This window comes from Balaenoptera ricei, chromosome 11 (assembly GCF_028023285.1).
Source record: "Balaenoptera ricei isolate mBalRic1 chromosome 11, mBalRic1.hap2, whole genome shotgun sequence".
NCBI lineage: Eukaryota > Metazoa > Chordata > Mammalia > Artiodactyla > Balaenopteridae > Balaenoptera > Balaenoptera ricei.
In genome coordinates this window covers 58493595-58512801 of record NC_082649.1, presented here as the reverse complement: position 1 = coordinate 58512801, position 19207 = coordinate 58493595, and the positions used below count along the sequence as shown (strand labels likewise).

The following is a 19207-nucleotide window of genomic DNA, read 5'->3' as shown; positions in this document are numbered from 1 at the left end:
AGGTGCTTCTTTGACCAGAGGGACACACCTGATGCTGGGGGGAGGCCTAGGGCTCTGCCGCGTCTGAGTCCAAGTACTCAACAGTCCCGCGGGGGGAGGCGGAAGTGACCTGATCCAGAGGAAAGTCCTGAGCTCTACCCAGTGTTTACATTTCAGTTTGTTTTGGAGGGACTCTTAGTGGAAGTGTTGAGACAACAATTCAAGTATCACCTGTTGGTATACCAACAAAACTTTTACATATAATAATGAGGATTGGGAGACTGCATTTTTTTTTTTATTATAACTAGTTATCTCTTTTTCACAATGACTAGGTAGCATTTTTCATAGGAACTAAAAATGTGTTAAGACACTTTAATTTACTGATCTAAAAATCAAGACTTTCTACCATCGAGGTGGAGGCACAGGAGTGAGAACAGCATGGGAATAACCCCAAGGCTGCTGGAAATTCAGGTCAGAGGAGAATGTAGTGACAGGCCCGGGGGACAGCGGATGGGGACTCACCTCTGGAGACGGGCGGTAGGACCCCTCCCACAGAGCCGCCCTCGGGCTCCTGGAAAAACACCCAGACCCCACTGTCACCTCTCCAACAAGGAGAGAAAGTAACAGATATTTTTGGTCACAGTGACATTTTGGCTCTTTCTCCCTAAGAAGAAAAAGACTGGCACAAGCTAATTGGGGAACAGTGTGATAAAACAGGCCGGTATTAATCGGGCTGAAGTGTTCTGAGCCCCCAACTTCTTTCTTGTTTACCCAAATAAAGCAGAACAAGATGAACCATTCTCATCTTACCTTTATCTTAACACCTTGGCATTTCTGTTAGAGACAAACACAAAAAACCACAAAAACTGTTCCGGTAACACCACTTGGAAAGACAGTACTGACAGGACACAGTCAGACAAGTTCCTATGCTCTATTTGAAGATATTTTACTGCCTGCACTTACGACAGCCCATGAAAGGATTCCACGTAAACCCAAATCTAGAGATCTGGCTCAGAAAAACAGCCACTGTTTCCCCCAGAGGTAACTGTCTTTGGGTCTTTGGGCCAACCAGGTAGGCAGGCACAAAGGTGAGCAAGCCATGAGCTGGTGAATCTGCGGGCAGAGATTCACAAAAAGCCCATCTGGAAAGCAAGAAACACGTCAATTTGGCACCAGCCAGTCACTAGAAGAATTGCATTTCTGAAGGCAAGTAGGGACTCAGGTAAGCCCCATAAAGCACTGTCCTCTAACGTTCAAATACCTGTGATTGTTTCTTCCCAAAGAACTTAGGAGAGTTCAAGTCAGAGAACATTAAAGTCCCTATGGCTCGACTGCAGACAGGAAACCAGAGCCCTCTTACCAAGCAGGCCGCAGGATCACAGACACCCACAGAAGTATGTCTTTGAGCCTCTGTGTCAGGGAAGATTTTAATGTACCCCATGTTATATGCCTCATTCCTTGTGGATTACTTCTTTGGGAAGATGAACGTTGGGCAAAATACTTCAGCTCTCTAAGCCTCAATTTCCTCATGGGTAAAATGAGGATAGTGGTATTTCCCTCAGAGGGTAGTTGTAGGATAGTACATGTAAAGCACTTAGCTTAGTATACAGAACACACTAAGTGAGCAGAAAATGTAGTTGTTGAGTGCTTCTGCATAACAGAAGAGGAGGAACAGCAGGTCCATGAGAGGAGGAACAAGAAACAAATATATAATACATGTGGTCAGGATAATTCATAGAGGTTATCTAAAAGCCATCTCTAAGACCAACTCAAGTCCAAGGGAAAGAAAACGTACAATCTTGGGTTCCAAGAAGGCTGAGCAGATAAATCAAAGACACTGTACGATTTGGAGGCAGAAAATAGAACGCCTTCACATACAATACATCCAGAGGGACACGCACACAGCGTCATCCCGCAGACACAGCCCTCCTGTTAACTTGACACAAGACCAGCCCGTGATCTGCAGGCGTTAACAGTTTCCTTAGTTTCCCACGTCAAATAAAATACCAACCAAAACATCTGACATCTTTTGATGAGAAATTTAGTCTAAAATTTAGGATTCCATCATTTTAAAACAAAGCCACTAAAATACAGTATCTGAAGAGGCCGCACCTGCTTCATTACAGATGACATCACGCTTCTGAGACGTGAACTACGAGGACTTTCCCTCCAGGACTCCTGACTGCTCCTGAGCTTTAAGTTCTTCCAGTTTCTTCTCGTAGCGAGTCATGAACTCCTCATCAGGTTCAATGCCTACGTTCTGCAAATTTTCCATGACCTTTTCCAGTCTGTGTACCGATCGGGCTCCTTCAATCTTTCTTGTGCTCAGGTACAGAGTGAACTCCCTGAAATCCAGGAGCTTACAGGTGTCCACCGAGCAGATGTTCTTGATGTCACTAGTCCTATCCAGATGAGGGAAAAACACCAGTCCTGACAACTTCTCCAGCTCCTGCAGGCTCACCTGGAACTCACTTAATTGGGGCTGGAAGCCAATGGCCTTGTTGGGCACCACGAAGGCCCCTAGTGCCAGGGGCTCAGCAGACCTCGGGCTTCTGCGCGCCAGGATCACCTTGTAGAGGTGGGAGGGCACCGCCACATTGTCCTCGCCGATCACCTAAAAGCAAAGCAGCCATATTTGCAATGCTAATCTGCACTAGCAGGTCCCAAATTTTTCCTGAAAAGCTTTAAGATGCATTTCTGAAAATGTACTTACAAACTACCCCACCCCACCCCCAGTGGATTTAAATTCAGCTGCCAAAGGTAATAATAAACCAAGACACAGATTCACAGAGAAGATGAGCATTTAACAGGTAGATTCTGATCGTCTTTAAAGCAATGCCACCCCAAAGAGCAGGGGTCCCATTCTCTGCTCCGTCTGTAGGACAAAGGGATGTCAGGAGTGAGTCCTGGGTTTTTTAATGGACAAGAAAAGCTGTCACCTTCTCTCTGTCTCATAATCAGAACTTCTGGTGCTCCTAACATTCAAAGGTCAAAACGGCCAGCTTGGGGAACTCCCAGCTCTAGAAATAAAAATATGGCCTTAGTTTACCAAATTCACTAGGGAGCTAAACAAACAGCCTTTCAAGAAGCACCCAGACACACCACATCAGTATTACCATCTCCAGTATCACCTAGACTGTGGCTCATTTTTTAAATTACATTAGGTAAATGTAAATGCTGTTTGCTCAGAGTTCTGCACACTCTTGGGTCTGCTATCAAACACAGAACTTCTGAATGTGTCATCAAATCAAACACTTTGGAAAGGTATCCACACAACGAAAAAGCCAGAGCCAGGGTCAGGCCCGAAAACAACTTGGTTGCCTGTGTAGGTTGGCTGCAATAATGAAATAACACTGTTATGAAACCTTTTCAAATTTCCTTCCAATTGGCTTAGAAGCCATTATCTGTTTTCTGGAAGAGAAAAAAATGAACGTCCACTTCCTTAATGGTCTCCAATAAAATGACACAATCCAACTACAATAAGCTTGGGGTACTACTGCTCCTCCCGGGCCCGCCCTTCCTCGGCAAGAGGCCTCCCTCCCAGGCCAAACCTGCTTGCTGTGGGAGGCCCCGCTGGGAGCCCCGATAAGGCAGAGGGATGAGAGCTACAGAGGATTCTCTTCTGCTTTTCCCAAGCTCCTACCTACACGGCGCACAGCCTAACAACTCCGAGGCCATCTGCTGCCTAACACGCAGGGAAGTCCCACTGCCAAGGCCAACTGCAGGGCTGCGGGAAGACCCATCATTCCACAGGAACGATCTCTATAACTGCCTCGGAAGTTAGTGAAAGTGGTTGGTCAGGGTGCAGTTTAGAGTAAGGTTTATGAAACTACACAACCCCCTCCAGCAAGTCATTTATGCGGCTGGGAAAATAAACCTGCCCTTCAAGACAAAAAAACATACTGAAAGTGAACGCGATGGAGGGTCACAACTAGCCCACAGATCACCAACAGATGTTAACTCAACACTGCAACTCAGAGGTCCTGTGCCCGGCACTGCTGGAAATACCGAAAGGAATAAGCTTTAAAGTAAATTCAATTGGCGCTGCTCTCAAGAAGCTTCCCATCCAGGGGAAGAGTCAACACCCACAGTGTGGTGAGACGCCGATACAGAGCAGCAGCAGCGCTGAGGGGATGGCTGCAGCTGAGCCACAGTTTACAAGGTGGAGGTGGGGTGGGGGGAGGTTAAATGGGCTTCAGGTGGTCCAGGCACTAACTAGCTGGGGAGCCAACAGTTAAGCAAATCCTTGGTGCCCCCTGGTGGACACCCTCCATCACTGCAGCACAGATCTCAGACTCCAACTGTCAGGAGACCAGTCACTTGATTATTTTCTCTCCTCATGGACTCTTTGTCTACAAAGGACAACTCTCAAAAATAATTAATTGGTTAGGCCATGTGCTGCCAACCAGAGCTTCTAACCAGGTTTATTAAATTCCAGCCAAAAGTAAAGAAGCTTGGCATTTTAAGATTCATGGCTTTACCTCATGGAAATGTACCATTTCTATTAGATTTTCAAAAACTCTCACATAGCTAGAGGACCTCTAATATTACTTTTGAGAAACCTCATGGACACAGAAATTCCTACTAAGAACCACAAAGTGTGACTCTTCCACCCATGACGGTCTCACAATATTTCAACAAAGGGGCCATAAAACACTATTCCCAGAAATAAAGAGAATAATGGAAACCTTAGCCACTATCTATCTTCTCTGACTCAGTCTGCTTTGTTTTCAGGAAGTAAATATCTTTAATCTGCCTAATATCGGAACCAGTCCTATTTGGAAATTCAGAAACCTCATTGTTTCTTCCTTGAATTTAAAACTTAAAAACAAAAAAATCCTGAAATATTTTAAAGCTATCTTCTCTGTAAACAACTCAACCTACATAATAAATTCTTCCCACTTTCAGGAAAACTGGAAGACTTTCAGAAAATGTTTCTAGAAACTAGGGTACTGAAGCAGAATGGTTCAGCAGATTGAAACCCCACAGACCTGAGGCTTTGCATGAAGTTGCAAGTCACAGCCACTGGTATCTTCTTTTTTCATTCATAAAATGGGTAATAACAATCCCCAAGCTGTCTATCTCATAGAATAGTTCTGAAGATACAAAGACACGTTAAAAAAAAAAAAAAAAAAAAGATTTTGAAATCTGCAAGGCCTATGTAAAAAAGCTATTTTTGTAGTGGATGTCATTCAAAAGAAAGAAATAAATTGCATTGGTACAAAAGATGGTTCTGCAGAGGGACAGTGGGGAAACATGGGATCAAGCAAAATTAGACCAGTTCAAGGTGGACAATAGGGTTTCAGGAGAAGAAAACAGGTTGGACCCAAATGATGCCCTAAACAAAGGACTCGAGGGCTTAACGTGAACCAAGTCTTTAGTATCAGTAAATCAGCAATAATGCTTTTCATATAATATTTAGGTATAAAAATACTTTACAAAGGAAATCCTTGCTGCTGTTAAATTACCAAACAGCACTCAACTCTTGTCAAGGCTGTAACAAAAGCTGGAAATCAACTGGGAGTGACTAGAAAATACAATATATATATCATAAAGCTGGCACTCGCTCGTGACCTGAAATTAGTTTCCGTACGTGCTGACCTGCGCTCATTCCCTCCCATCCAAGAGACAGAGATGACAATTTGCTCCCCCATCCCACCCCCAGCTCCACACACACAGAGCTGGGCCTTCATGCTGACTCAGTGCCAGAAGACACTGGCCGCAAACAACACCCAGGCTAAGCCTGCCCTCTGTCATGTCATATCTGCAGCAACTGTGCCTTAAGTGAAATAGCAAGCAGCATCGTGAGGAAAAAATATGTACCTGCAAGACTCAGATAGATGTAATGTATCTGGTTACGTTCCCCTGGTAAGACAAAAGAAAAAGAAATTCCAAAAATAAAACTGTTGGACACATCAAGAGATGAAGCCCTTAAAATAAGGGTCATGCCAATCAAGTGAAAGAAAGAGACCATGACAGTGTGATAAACAGGGAATCTCTACGTGAGAGGCTGGAGGAACAAAAAGGGAGGGAGTCACAGGGGTGGGGAGTCAACAGGGGTGTGGCAGCCCCGTGTGGTACCTGTGCTACCTCTGCGGGAGCTCAAACCCTGGGAGATGGTGCTTCTCACATGGGGCACCCACCCGGCACAGAGGTGGGAGATGCCAAGCCAGTGAAACAAGCACAGCTTCCCAGACTCTCAATTCTACTAGGCAATTTAGGATGGGGGTGAGGAAATATTTAACACATAAAAGAATTTATTTCAATTAAAACAAATAGATATGGAAATGAAGATTGCATAAAGATAAAAGAGGAGATTTCAAAACAACATTCCTGATCACTACAGCTGATGCCCCAAGATCCCTGGAGACATATTTTCGATTTCCTCCCCACTCCAGGAGTTGTGGAAGTTTGGAAAATAATGCTGTAGAAGGAAAACACAGACTGTTAAGTACTTCTAACATCACCACTACCACCACTACCGAACTGTCAAATCTGAAGCTCACTTTCTTGCCAGGTCAATTATAATGTTCAGGCCAGGATCTTCAGGTATGTTTCACTTGTCTTGATTCAATCTTTTCTAGAAATAGGCACATGGATGACCTAAGCTATAATAAAGGGGGTGATTCTAATTAGAGCTGTCAGATGACTCACTCTGATAAAATCACTGCTACCAATCTTCCCTCAGGCTCACATTCACTCAAGTCCTATGATGCTGTGATTCTTTCCTACATATTCTAGCAGACATTTCTGCCTGGTTATGAGGAATCCTCCTCTTGGCCCATTTTCTGTTCTTATTTTTGCAGGCTAGTAAATATCACTTGTAACTGCTCTCCATCCACATCATTTTTTACCTCCTGGCCTTAAGCTTCTATATATGAAGAGCACAGCAATCCCTTCACTGTCGACTTTTGAGAGCTTAAAGAAAAATACTACGAATGACTGGCAATTCTCATACAAGTAGAGAGAGCCACCTTTGGATTTCCCCCTTGACAATTACTAGCAATGTGACTTGGACATGACCCCTCAAAACCTCAATTTCCTTGCCTATAAAAGAAGATAACCACTGCTTGTTTGTAAGAGCTGTTTGTGAGGACTGACTGGGATAGCATGAACAAAGCTACCTACATACTGGGTGGTGTATATGGCCCTCGATAAATACCAGCTCATCTGCTTCACTTCCTCCAAAGTATACACATATATGCTTCATTACCTAGATAGAAAAGTAAATTAATACCTCATTTTTATTAGCTACATCCTCCTAAAATAAGGTTCAGAGTATAGTTGTAAACAAGAAGTAAATACAAAATGGATGGATTTAAGAAAACAAAACATGAATTGCCACACATAACTGCAAGATATTCCCCGGGAAACAGGAATTCATGATTCAAATACATATTAATTCCTTGAGAGGAACAGACCCACCTCGAGGGCTGGGCAATGCTGTGTCCCCTTTCTCAGCATCACTAAAGGACATGGTTTTATCCACAATGATTTTATTATGAATTGCTAGAAAATAACCTGAATTTTTAGCTGGGCATTCAAGGTTTCTACCACCTGGTACAAACCTTCCCTTTTATTTTTATTTTTTCAAAACAACTTTTTATTGAAGTATAGTTGATTTATAATATTGTATTAGTTTCAGGTTTACGGCAAAGTCATTTAGTTTTATACGTACACACACATACATATTCTTTTTCAGATTCTTTTCCATTACAGTTATTACAAGATATTTAATATAGTTCCCTGTGCCATACAGTAGGTCCTTGTTGTTTATCCTTTCCTTTTATTTTCGTCTTCTTCCCTATACAAGTGCTCTAATCCAACTGTCTGAGGGACTTACTATTTCTCGGCATACATCCTACCTTTTCCTACCTCTTCCCCTTGCCTAGCTTTGCCTCCCATGTCTGTTTTCCTTAACCAAATTCACCCAAGTTTATACGTGTATATATTTGTACGCATATATATAATATTTTTGGCCCAACTAAATTCCTAAAATGGTGAGCTCTGAGACAATGTTTCCAATTTAATTTACTAAAGGATCCTATTTTGCTTTCATGTTAATAAATATACTAAAGATTTTTAAGTTTAAAATTCCACCTGAAATCAAGTTTGATGCCAAATCTAACAAAAGCTATAATAGAAATCGTTAGTGAAAAATATAAACACGTATATAAAAGTAGATGTCACTTTGATATGATTCCATGAAAGATGAAAAACTACATACCCATCGAGGGATATAGATTCCTATCAACATTCAACTTTATGTACACATACATAACACACAGTTATCTGCTTCCTTTACGACCAGGGGCTATAAATCTCCTTCTCAAAAAGCACTGGAAGGACTTCCCTGGTGGCGCAGTGGTTGAGAATCCGCCTGCCAATGCAGGGGACACAGGTTTGAGCCCTGGTCCGGGAAGATCCCACATGCCACAGAGCAACTAAGCCCATGTGCCACAACTACTGAGCCTGCACTCTAGAGCCCGCAAGCCACAACTACTGAGCCCACGTACCACAACTACTGAAGCCCGCGTACCACAACTACTGAAGCCCACACGCCTGCAGCCCGTGCTCCGCAACGAGAGAAGCCACCGCAATGAGAAGCACATGTGCAACAAAGAGTAGCCCCCCGGGCTTCCCTGGTGGTGCAGTGGTTGAGAATCTGCCTGCTAATGCAGGGGACACGGGTTCGAGCCCTGGTCTGGGAAGATCCCACATGCCGCGGAGCAACTGGGCCCGTGAGCCACAACTACTGAGCCTGCGCGTCTGGAGCCTGTGCCCCACAACAAGAGAGGCCGCGATAGTGAAAGGCCCGCGCCCCGCGATGAAGAGTGGCCCCCGCTTGCCACAGCTAGAGAAAGCCCTCGCATGAAACGAAGACCCAACACAGCCAAAAATAAAAAAAATAAAAAAAAAAGAGTAGCCCCCGTTCACCGCAGCTAGAGAAAAGCCTGCACGCAGGAACAAAGAGCCAATGCAGCCAAAAATAAATAAATAAAATTAAATTTTAAAAAAGCATAGGAATATTGAAGATGGAGAAAAAAGGCCTTCCTAACAGTGCGCCACTAAAGGCAATAGAATTCACATACTATGTTCTTTGGGGCTCTCTCCACCCACTAAAAACGGCTAAAAATAAATGTGGTGAACACACATGACAAGGCAAACAGCAGACCGAGTACTCAAGAATCAACTTGTCCAGATCTTGGTTTCTAAATACCAATCCCCATTAAAATGAACCAAGAGAAATGGCTGATTCCAGAGTTTGCCCAAGACGAGTCTGGAACATCCTGTTATGCCAGAAAGTAGGAAGTGCAGAGAAACTTAGTGGAGTCCTCCTCAATATTACAGGTGTTCAGAGATTCCGCAAAATCTGAGTACAAGTTATTAAGTAAAAGAACTGATAAAAGTTGTTGACTCAAAGAAATTCAGAGAGAGAGATGACTCCCAGGATGTGAAATAGAGGAAAGAAGGGAGAAAGTAATCAAGAATGTAGTTTGAAGCATGTCATTTACAATTCCATATACAATCCTCCCACATGAGAGGTACTTAAAGATTTGTCGAATTAAAGATTTGCCAGTATGAGCATGAATAGGTCCTATAAATTAATATAGACATGGAAAACTAATGATATAGGTTCAGAGGCCCAGAATCTGAAAGAAAAGGCCTAAGACCAATAATGCTTTAAAATAAAAACAAAAAAACAAGACTGTTACTCAAAGTATACTCTTCAGGAAGCTGATCTTGACTGCCCTCACACATTCACCATTACGACACTAATTAGGGTGAGAAGAGCTGACAGGTCTCTTTTGAAACTCTCTTCAAGGCTACTTGAACACGCCTGAATGTCATTCACAGATCAACTATTTAGGAGAAGCAAGGTTAAGTCTTTTTAGTGGTTAGTTTTACATATTCCAGTGTAGTAAGAATTCTGGTCTAGAAAAGATATACTAAAAGGTATATACGTATATATTTGTTTCATTCTGAATTAACTGCAAATTTAAAATGTGTAAGGATGGCATATGGAACACGTGCACACCCTTCACCCAGATTCATCAACTCAACATTTTGCCCAATTCCTTTTATCACTCTCTTTTTCTCTCTATTTTTTCCCTAACCCTTTTGAAAGTAAGTCATAGACACATCTTTCAGGATGTATCTCCTAGGAGCAAAGACATTCACTTACATAATCACAGTACAATGATCAAAATCAGGAAATTTAACACTGATAAAATATAATTATCTAATCTACAGACCTCAAATGTTACCAATTGTCTGAATAAAGTCTTATTTAGCAACTTTTGTTTTCTGATCTAGGATCTGATCTAAGATAACACAATGCATTTTGTTTTCAGGCGTTTTAGTCTTTAGTTTTTAGTCTCCATTAACCTGGAACAGTTAATTTCTCAGCCTTTGTCTTTGACAACACTAACATTTTTGAAGAATGTAAGTCAGCTATTTCACGGAATGTCCCTCATTTGGGGTTTGCCTGATACTTCTGCATGATGAGACTCAACATTATGCATTTTGGGCAGAAATATCACAGAAGTGATATTGTATCCTTAGTGCATCACACCAGGAAGTACAATTTATCAGTAAGTCCCATACATGCAATATTAACTCTGATCACTCGGTTAAGGGGGAGTTTCTCTACTGTGAAGTTACCATTTCTTGCTTTGTTATCAATAAGTAATTTGTGGAGGGATTCGTTTAGAATTATATATTATATAAATGTCCTATTCATCATAAAGCTTCTACTCTCTAGTTTTAACATCCACTGATGATTGTTTGAAACACATTACCATGATGGCTACAAAATGATTTTTCTCTTTCATTCTTACAAACTTATTAGTTGACAGTCCATGGTACACAGAAGCTTCTCCTTACACCCATGTGTTTACTTATGTATTAAGATATGGATTCCTATTTATAAGTTCTATAATCCATTTTATTTTGATATCAAATAGTTCCAGACACGTTAAGTTAGAACTCCATAAAGCTGATTCCTGTGTTCTTTTGACATGTCCTCACCATTTGTTTGAGTACTTACTTGCTTCCTGGCACAAGATGTTCCAGTTTGTACTTTCCCTGCACCATCCCTGGAATCAGCCATTTCTGCAAGTGCTGGGTTCTTTCAGCAGGAGGTGGTTTTTTAGAAACCAAGATCTGGTCTCAGGGTACACTCATTGCTAATAGCATATCACTGCTTCTAGGCGCTTTTAGCAGATAGATAATAAAAATTATATCCAACTTAAGAAAAACAATATACTTCCCACAACAGCATGTGGCCAAAACATATTTAACAGAAATATTCACACACACACACACACACAAAAGCTGTTTTGTGAAATGCTCTTAACTACTGGTTAACTGTCCCTTTTAAACCTTGTATACATTTTTCTTCTACTACACAGTAAGCTAGTCATACAAATTTTTCAATTTTATGAAAACAAAGCCCACACAAAACTGTAATTTGATCATTTAAGGTGTAGAAGTGAAAGCTGGGAGAACCTATTTTCCAAAAGTAAGAGTAAAGAGGATTTACCAAAGCTCAAGAATAATTAGTATTCGAAAAATAAGAGAACACAGGGAGGTTTAAGGCATTTTTTCCTTCTAGTATTACAAAAAATACGAAAATTAGCAAGTTGATGAGAGAGATTAATCTGCTTGGAATACTAACTCCATTGCCACTCCTTCACTCCCACAAGAACCCCTGGAATACTCTGAGGGCGTGAGCACCTCTGTGAACACTTGGAGACTTACACATCACTGCTCATCAGAGCCAGACGGGCTGATAATAAGCCAGTCAAGTGGGACAGGATACACCCTAAAATTGTTTTCATTTTCCTAACTCTGTTTCTCGGATCATTCAATTTTATCACAGACTCCCTTAAGTAACCATGTAACCTAAGCAGCATTTACTAAACATCTACTACATGTTCCCCCCAAACACACCTCCTCTTTGACTTTCCAGGAAGTCCTTCAATCCCTCTCCTTTCACTGACTCTATCACCTTTCTTCCTCCTCACCTCACTTCATTCCCGACCCTCTGTAGATCTCACAGTATATCAGTTCAGCTACCTTCTTGGCAGAATCCTTTTTTTTTCCTTTTTTTTTTTTTTTTGTTAATTGGGGTATAGTCGTTTTATAATGTTGTGTTAGTTTCTACTGTACAGTGGAGTTCCCTGTGCTATACAGCAGGTTCTCATTAGTTATCTATTTTATACATATTAGTGTATGTATGTCAGTCCCAATATCCCAATTCATCCTACCCTCCTTTTCCCTTGGTGTCCATATCTTGGCAGAATCCTTAATCTTGGGCATAACAGAAGCTGTCTACAGCTCTCACACCACTAATTATACTCTCTTATATCTTCAATCTCCCTTTCCTTCAATTCATAAAGTTCTCAAATATCGTGCGTGTAAAAAAAACTTCACCTTTTTAAAAAAATCCAAGCATCTAAAAGAAAAGCTTTTCCTCCCATTTATTCAACTAACTGCAATCTGGATGTCTTCCTGAATTCTTCCCTCTTCTTCACCTAAAAAGTGAATTTGTGATTACTCTTTCCTGTATTCCTCTGTTCCTCCTCACTCCATCTGCCTGAGTTCAGCCCGTGTCTGTAACGATACCTAAACCCCAGAATTCTGCTATTGATCTTAAGTGTCCGGCTCTCACACCATCAATCCTCTGGAGTCCCCGTGCTTCCCTCCTGACTCAGTTCACTCTTACTCACCCATCAAGATCTAGCTCAAAAATCTCCTCCTTGGGGGACTTCCCTGGCGGTCCAGTGGTTAAGACTCTGCACTTCCAATGCAGGGGATGAGGGTTCGATCCCTGGTCGAGAAACTAAGATCCCACATGCAGCGGGGCCAAAAAAAACATCTCCTCCTCTGTGAAGTCTTCCTGACCCCCACAAATAGGGTTGGTCAGTTCGTTCTGACACCACTTCATCTATGCGTTTATATATCAGATCACACTTTAACATAATTAACTGATAACATGTCTATTTCCCCTTCTAAACTGTGACCTCCTTGAAGTCAATGCTTGCTTTTTAACCCATCATTTTATCCTCTATGCCTATCATTCCAACAGGTGCTCAATAAATCCTGGTGAATAAATGAAATTGAAAAGTAGAATGAAGAATGAGATTATAACCTCATGCAAATAACATAAGCTTGAATATTAAAACACGTTCCTACCTGGTAACTAACCGTTTTCCTTCCATTGCTTCCAGTCTGAGGTAAGGTCAGCGGTCCAGATACTATCCAGACGTCCTCAAATCTCTCTGTCAGTTCTCGACAGTACATTTCTATTCTGAGAAACAAAGCAAAAAGATGTGTGATATTCTCACACATAAACATAGAAAAAGCAGCAAACCATATCAAGTCCTTAAGAGAGAAACCAAGAATATTAGAGAAATCAATGTAAAGAGAATATGACACAAAACACTATAAGCATATAAGCAATGTTCTTCCCAGTGTGTTTACTGCATGGAAAAACTTTAAAAATACATGCATTTATACAACTACCTATTTTCCTGTGTGTGCATTCAACATAGTTTATAACTGAAATTTTGTTTTGTTTCCTCTCATATTTTTCTATGTCCTAGTTCTCAAATAAACTTTTTTCAAGAATTACATATCATTTCAAAAAGTTGATATATCTTTTTTATGTAACTACTCCTATTGTAGGACAATTGGGTTTATCCTGACATTTCTTAAATAATGCAACACTGTATTAATTCCTTAGAATAAATTTCAAGGGCCAGAATTACTTTATTGAATATTTTGATGCTTGATTATATGTAAAACTAATATTTTTAATGAGATTGTACAAATTTACTCTATAAACTCCAAAATACGAAACAGCAGTTTCACAAGAATCTTTACAACACTGGGAATAATCATTTAAAAACTGTTCTTGCTAATTTATTAGATAAAAATGGCAAGTAGTTTTATTTTTTTTATTTTTTAAATAAATTTATTTATTTTTACTTTTGGCTGCGTTGGGTCTTTGTTGCTGTGCGCGGGCTTCTCATCGGGTGGCTTCTCTTGTTGCAGAGCACAGGCTCTAGGCACACGGGCTTCAGTAGTTGTGGAACTCGGGCTCAGTAGTTGTGGCTCACAGACTCTAGAGCACAGGCTCAGCAGTTGTGGCACACAGGCTCAGTTGCTCCATGGCATGTGGGATCTTCCCAAAGCAGGGTTTGAACCCGTGTCCCCTGCATTGGCAGGTGGATTCTTAACCACTGCGCCACCAGGGAAGCCCTGGCAAGTAGTTTTAATATGCACTTTGTTATACTGCAGTTGGAAGCAATTTATGAGAGGTAACAATGCACGACATCATTCCTCAGTTTCTGTATCTAAAAAGTAAAATCAACATTACATCTTATAGCATATATGCCCAATTGAAGGTAAAGTTTTCCTCCAAAAAGTATATCCCTTGAAAAAGGAAAATGTTAAATGCTTCCGAAGGTATGTAATCAGTCCGAATATGGAAAGAAAACTCTATAGGACAAACATCCCAGATCTTCAACCAATAATCTGCGGGGGCAGGGAGAAGAGGAGAAGCCTACAGATTAAAAGGGACTGAAGAGATATATTACCCAAATCTATGTGTGGACTGTGTTAGAATCAACCAAAAAAAAAAAAAAAAGGTAAAAACCGGCAGGGAAATTTGAACACTGATTGTAAAATTGTTAATAAGGAATTACTGAATTACTGTTACATTTTTAGGGGCAATGACAGTACTGTGGTTATATTTTTTTAAAGAATTCTTATCTTCTAAAAATATATATCAAAATATTTGTGGGGCTTCCCTGGTGGCGCAGTGGTTGAGAGTCTGCCTGCCAATGCAGGGGACACGGGTTCGAGCCCTGGTCTGGGAAGATCCCACATGCCACGGAGCAACTGGGCCCGTGAGCCACAACTACTGAGCCTGCGCGTCTGGAGCCTGTGCTCCGCAACAAGAGAGGCCGCGACAGTGAGAGGCCCGGGCACCACGATGAAGAGTGGCCCCCGCTTGCCGCAACTAGAGAAAGCCCTCGCACAGAAATGAAGACCCAACACAGCCAAAAATAAAAATAAATTAATTAATTAATTTAAAAAAATTTGTGGATAAAATAATACATCTGTGACCTGCTTAAAATAATCTGCGTAGGGGGAAAGGAGGGTATGTAGATGAAACAAATGTGGGCCATGACTGATAATTGTTGAAGTCTTTTTCAGTGTGAGGTGCTCTCTTCATTATTTCAAACCACACAGTAATGTCTGGGGAAAACGCAATAGCATGAAATATTTGTACCAGTTTTAAATGCTTAAAAGATCCCCTGACAGAACTGCATGAAAGCATCAGAAAAATACAGAATGCCCATATGATTTTATACAGTAGCCCCCCCCCCCATCCACAGAGAATACGTACCAAGACCCTCAGTGAATTTCTGAAACCGCAGACAGTGCCAAATCCTATATACACTATGTTCTTTCCTATACATATATACCTATGATAAAGTTTAATTTATAAATTAGGTATAGTAAGAGATTAACACAATAACTAATAATAAAATAGAACAATTATAACAATATACTGTAGTAAAACTTATATGGGTGTGGTCTCTCTCTCTCTCTCTCTCTCTCTCTCTCAAAATATCTTATTGTACAAGTTTAATGACTTTTCCATCTAAACTAAGCACTTATGCTTAGTGGCCATAACTTTTGCAGCTCGAGATGCAACAGCAGAACTAGCATGAGTTTCTTTTTTCTTCTTCACAGTTTCACAGATATAAGATTCCTTTTTACCACAGATCTCAACCATCTCAGCATACAATTTTTTTTCTTTCTTAAGTCAACAACTTTTACCTTTTCACTTAAGGGAAGCACTTTACAGCTTCTCTTCAGCAAATCCAAGTTGCTAGCAACACTACTCTTGCGTTTGCGGGCCATTATTAAGTAAAGTAAGGGTTACTTGAACACAAGCACTATGAAAGCGAGACAGTTACTGACCAATGGGGGGAATACGCTGTACAAAGGGAGGATTCACATCCCGGGCAGGACACAGCAGGAGGCGCTAGATTTTAGCAGGTTACTCAGCAACGCGCCAATTTCAAATTTATGAATTGTTAATTTCTGGAATTTGCCACTTAATATTTTTGGACTGTGGACGGTGAGTAACAAACAGCAAAAAGCAAAACTGTGGATAACGGGGGACTACTGTAGACAGCTTCTATCAAAAACTGGTAATGGTTATGTTCAACGGTACCAAAACTGTTCTTAAAAAGCTCAGCAACTCTTTAAATACAAGTGGAGAAAAATACAGTATCCTCTGCCTATAAACATAGTGTTCTACTGCCTCAGTAATAAGATTTTTAGTAGTTTCTTCCAGAACTTGACTTCTGACCAGAGGAAACATGACCAAAATGGCTGGCTATGTTTTGAAGTCTATACTTCCAAATCTAGCAAAGAAAACTAGTCCAAAATATTTATCTTCAGTAGTGTTAACATTTGAAAAACCAAAGGCAGAAACAGGTGCTAGGCACACATTCTCCTGTCACATCACTCATCTCCCACAGAATCACATTTTAAAAACTCTCACCCCTCACCTGTTCCAATAACCAGCATTATTATCAAAATTCTGAGGCACGATATTAGAAAGGTAAAAGGTTTCAGCCATGGCTTTCTGTGAAAAGAAATAAAAACAGTAACTTGCACTGAAATACCTTTCCCTTTGAGAGAGATTTTACAAAGTAGAGACAACCAGTTCCTTATTCATACCTTAGCTCCAAGCAATTACAGCAACTATCTGTTTAGATAAACAAAAGCCACAGCTACTCCATGACAGAAAGCTCAATAATGATTATTCAGAATAAGGACTATAACAAAAGAAGTAGTTTGGTGTGCTGCTTTTCTTCACAATTTATAAAATTCAAACCTATAATGTAGACTCTATGAACGAAAAATTTCCAGTATAAAGCTAAAAGGTGAATTCTAGTGCTAAGCCTCTGGCAGAGGATTTCTCAACAAAGGGCAGCTTTCAGGAGCACAGTAGTATTTTAGTACAGTGCAAACACATTAGTTCAAGAGTGGCACAAAAAAGTCCTGTTCTTCTGAATTTCTAGCCACCATGTGTTCATTCATCTCACACTTCTGACCTGTAAACCCAAGGCTCTGTCACTGGATTTCCTTTCATTGGTCTACACTGCCAAGGCCACCAAATACCCTCTCATCAAACAGTGGCTCTCAGCCTTGGATGCACATTGAAATAACCTAGGGAGCTTCAAAAATATCGATGCCTGGGTCCCAACCCCTAAAATTTCTAATTTAACTGCTCTGGGTTACAGGTCTGGGCATCAGGATTTTTTAAAACTTCCCAAGGTAGTTACAATGAGTATCCAAGGTTAAGAACCACTATCTTAATGATAATAATCACCAATTCATGCAATAAATGCCAGTCAGAAAAGACATTTCTCGCCTTTTTTTGGCAGAGAAATTATCCTAAATTAAAGGAGGCTAGAGAGACATGACAACTAAATGTAATATGTGATTCATGATTAGATACTGAATCCAAAAAAAAGTTGTAAAGGACATAATTGGGAAAATTTGGCAAATCTGAATGAGAACTGTATACTGGATATTATTGTACAAATATACAAAAATACACTTGCACACATTTCTTGGTATAATGATACACCTGACATATATTCAAATATCCTCATCTTTAGACAATACAATCTCCCGAGCAATCTACTTAGGCGTGAAGTGTTACAATGTCTGCAATTCACTGTCCATGGTTTAAAAAAATGCATATGTAAAATATATGTATCAAAATGTTTTTGCTGTACTATCCTCAACTTTTCTACAAGTCAAAATATTTTTGCTGTGTTCTTTTTTCAACTTTTCTACAGGTCTGAAATTTTTCAAGATAAAAATGAGTGAGTAGCTTTAGCTCCTGGTGGCTTTCCAATTCCCTTTTGCATAGCATTTAGTTTTCCTCAACCTGTTTAAAAATGTCTGAGCATCTGAGCAAAGAAAGGAAGTGAAGTCAGGAAGAAAAAGACAAAATAGGGTATGAAAATTCTCAAGTGTTAGGGTTTGGCTCCTAGGTTTTTAATTTCCAAGTCCCATGGTACACATAATACCAGCCCTGTGTTCCCATCCCTCCCAAAAAATATGCCTACAGATGAGAATTTGTTATCTCCTGCTGGAGCCATGTGGCCTCGTGACCACCCACTGCCAACATAGTCCTCATTGAAGGCACTGAAGGTTGGAGGGATGTTGGGATCTGGCTTGAATTTACAATGTTTTCTGTCTGCATCACCTGAAGAAAAACACACAAAATGGTAAGTTACCAGTGGACAAATATCCCTCAAGATTCTCTAAGCAAGGCAAGCTGCTTGCTGCTGGCTGGTATCTCTCTGAGCAGCTAGTACGTAGTGACAGCACGCATGTCTCAAGTTCCTGGGATAGCTCGGATACTTCACCTGAATTTAGCAAGGACTAGTCCAGGAAAGAATGTTCTTCATACAGTGCAGCTATCTCATCTCATATACTTTTGTTTCTGGCCTTTCAAGTTAAAGGGAAAAATCCCTTGGATAGTATCTATGTAAAAGCAATGACCAATCAAATAGCTGAGCTGTATAAAAAGCTTAGTTACTAAATACACTCTTGCTTTTTAAAAAAGACCCCCACGGGGACTTCCTTGGAGGTCCAATGGTTAAGACTCCGTGTGGGGTGCGTGGGTGCGATCCCTGCTCGGCAAATTAAGATCCCACATGCCGCGCGTGGCATGGCCAAAAACAAAAGACCCCCATGTATTGTATGTTGTACAACGGTATTTGACAAGTTTATATGTACTGAAATAATGGATATATATAGACACAAAACAATTTGTTCTGGGCAGGCACAGCCTAGAGGAGGGAGAGAGTGCCTCTGATATCTTGCTTACTGCCTCTTAAGCCATGACAAAACAAACATTTAGGTTATGAGATCAATCCAGAAACTCCTGACACAAAATATCTGAGCACCACACAGGAGAGACAAAATCTCAATTTTACTTATATTCTGATACCTCCAGAATAGTTTGCCACCGTGGACATCAGCGAATCCTAACACTATGTTTTCCACTGTCATTAGGACAGGCCTTGTTAAACTATAAAAATTATGAGAACAAATGGAATATACTCAGGCTGCTACTCAAAAAAGTGTAAAATGGGGATTAATGAAGTTACTGATT

General features: G+C 40.6%; 1 protein-coding gene across 12 annotated transcripts in view; it reads right to left on the bottom strand.

The window, feature by feature from the left end:
• Positions 1–19207, bottom strand: part of LOC132374861 (nuclease EXOG, mitochondrial) — a 43771-nt gene that overhangs the window by 18100 nt on the left and 6464 nt on the right. For 11 of the 12 annotated variants that reach the window (XR_009505777.1, XR_009505771.1, XR_009505773.1 and 8 more), the window contains exons 3-6: positions 18153–18292; positions 16578–16654; positions 13180–13294; positions 2092–2593 (exon numbers count right to left, since the gene is read on the bottom strand). Coding sequence is in view for 1 of the 12 variants with exons in the window: in XM_059939217.1 (XP_059795200.1) it covers positions 2132–2593; positions 13180–13294; positions 16578–16654; positions 18153–18292 (794 nt within the window). In the remaining 11 variants the exon portion in view is untranslated. Of the gene's footprint in view, positions 1–292; positions 2594–13179; positions 13295–16577; positions 16655–18152; positions 18293–19207 lie in introns of those variants that run through there. The other variant, XM_059939217.1, reaches the window with a different exon arrangement.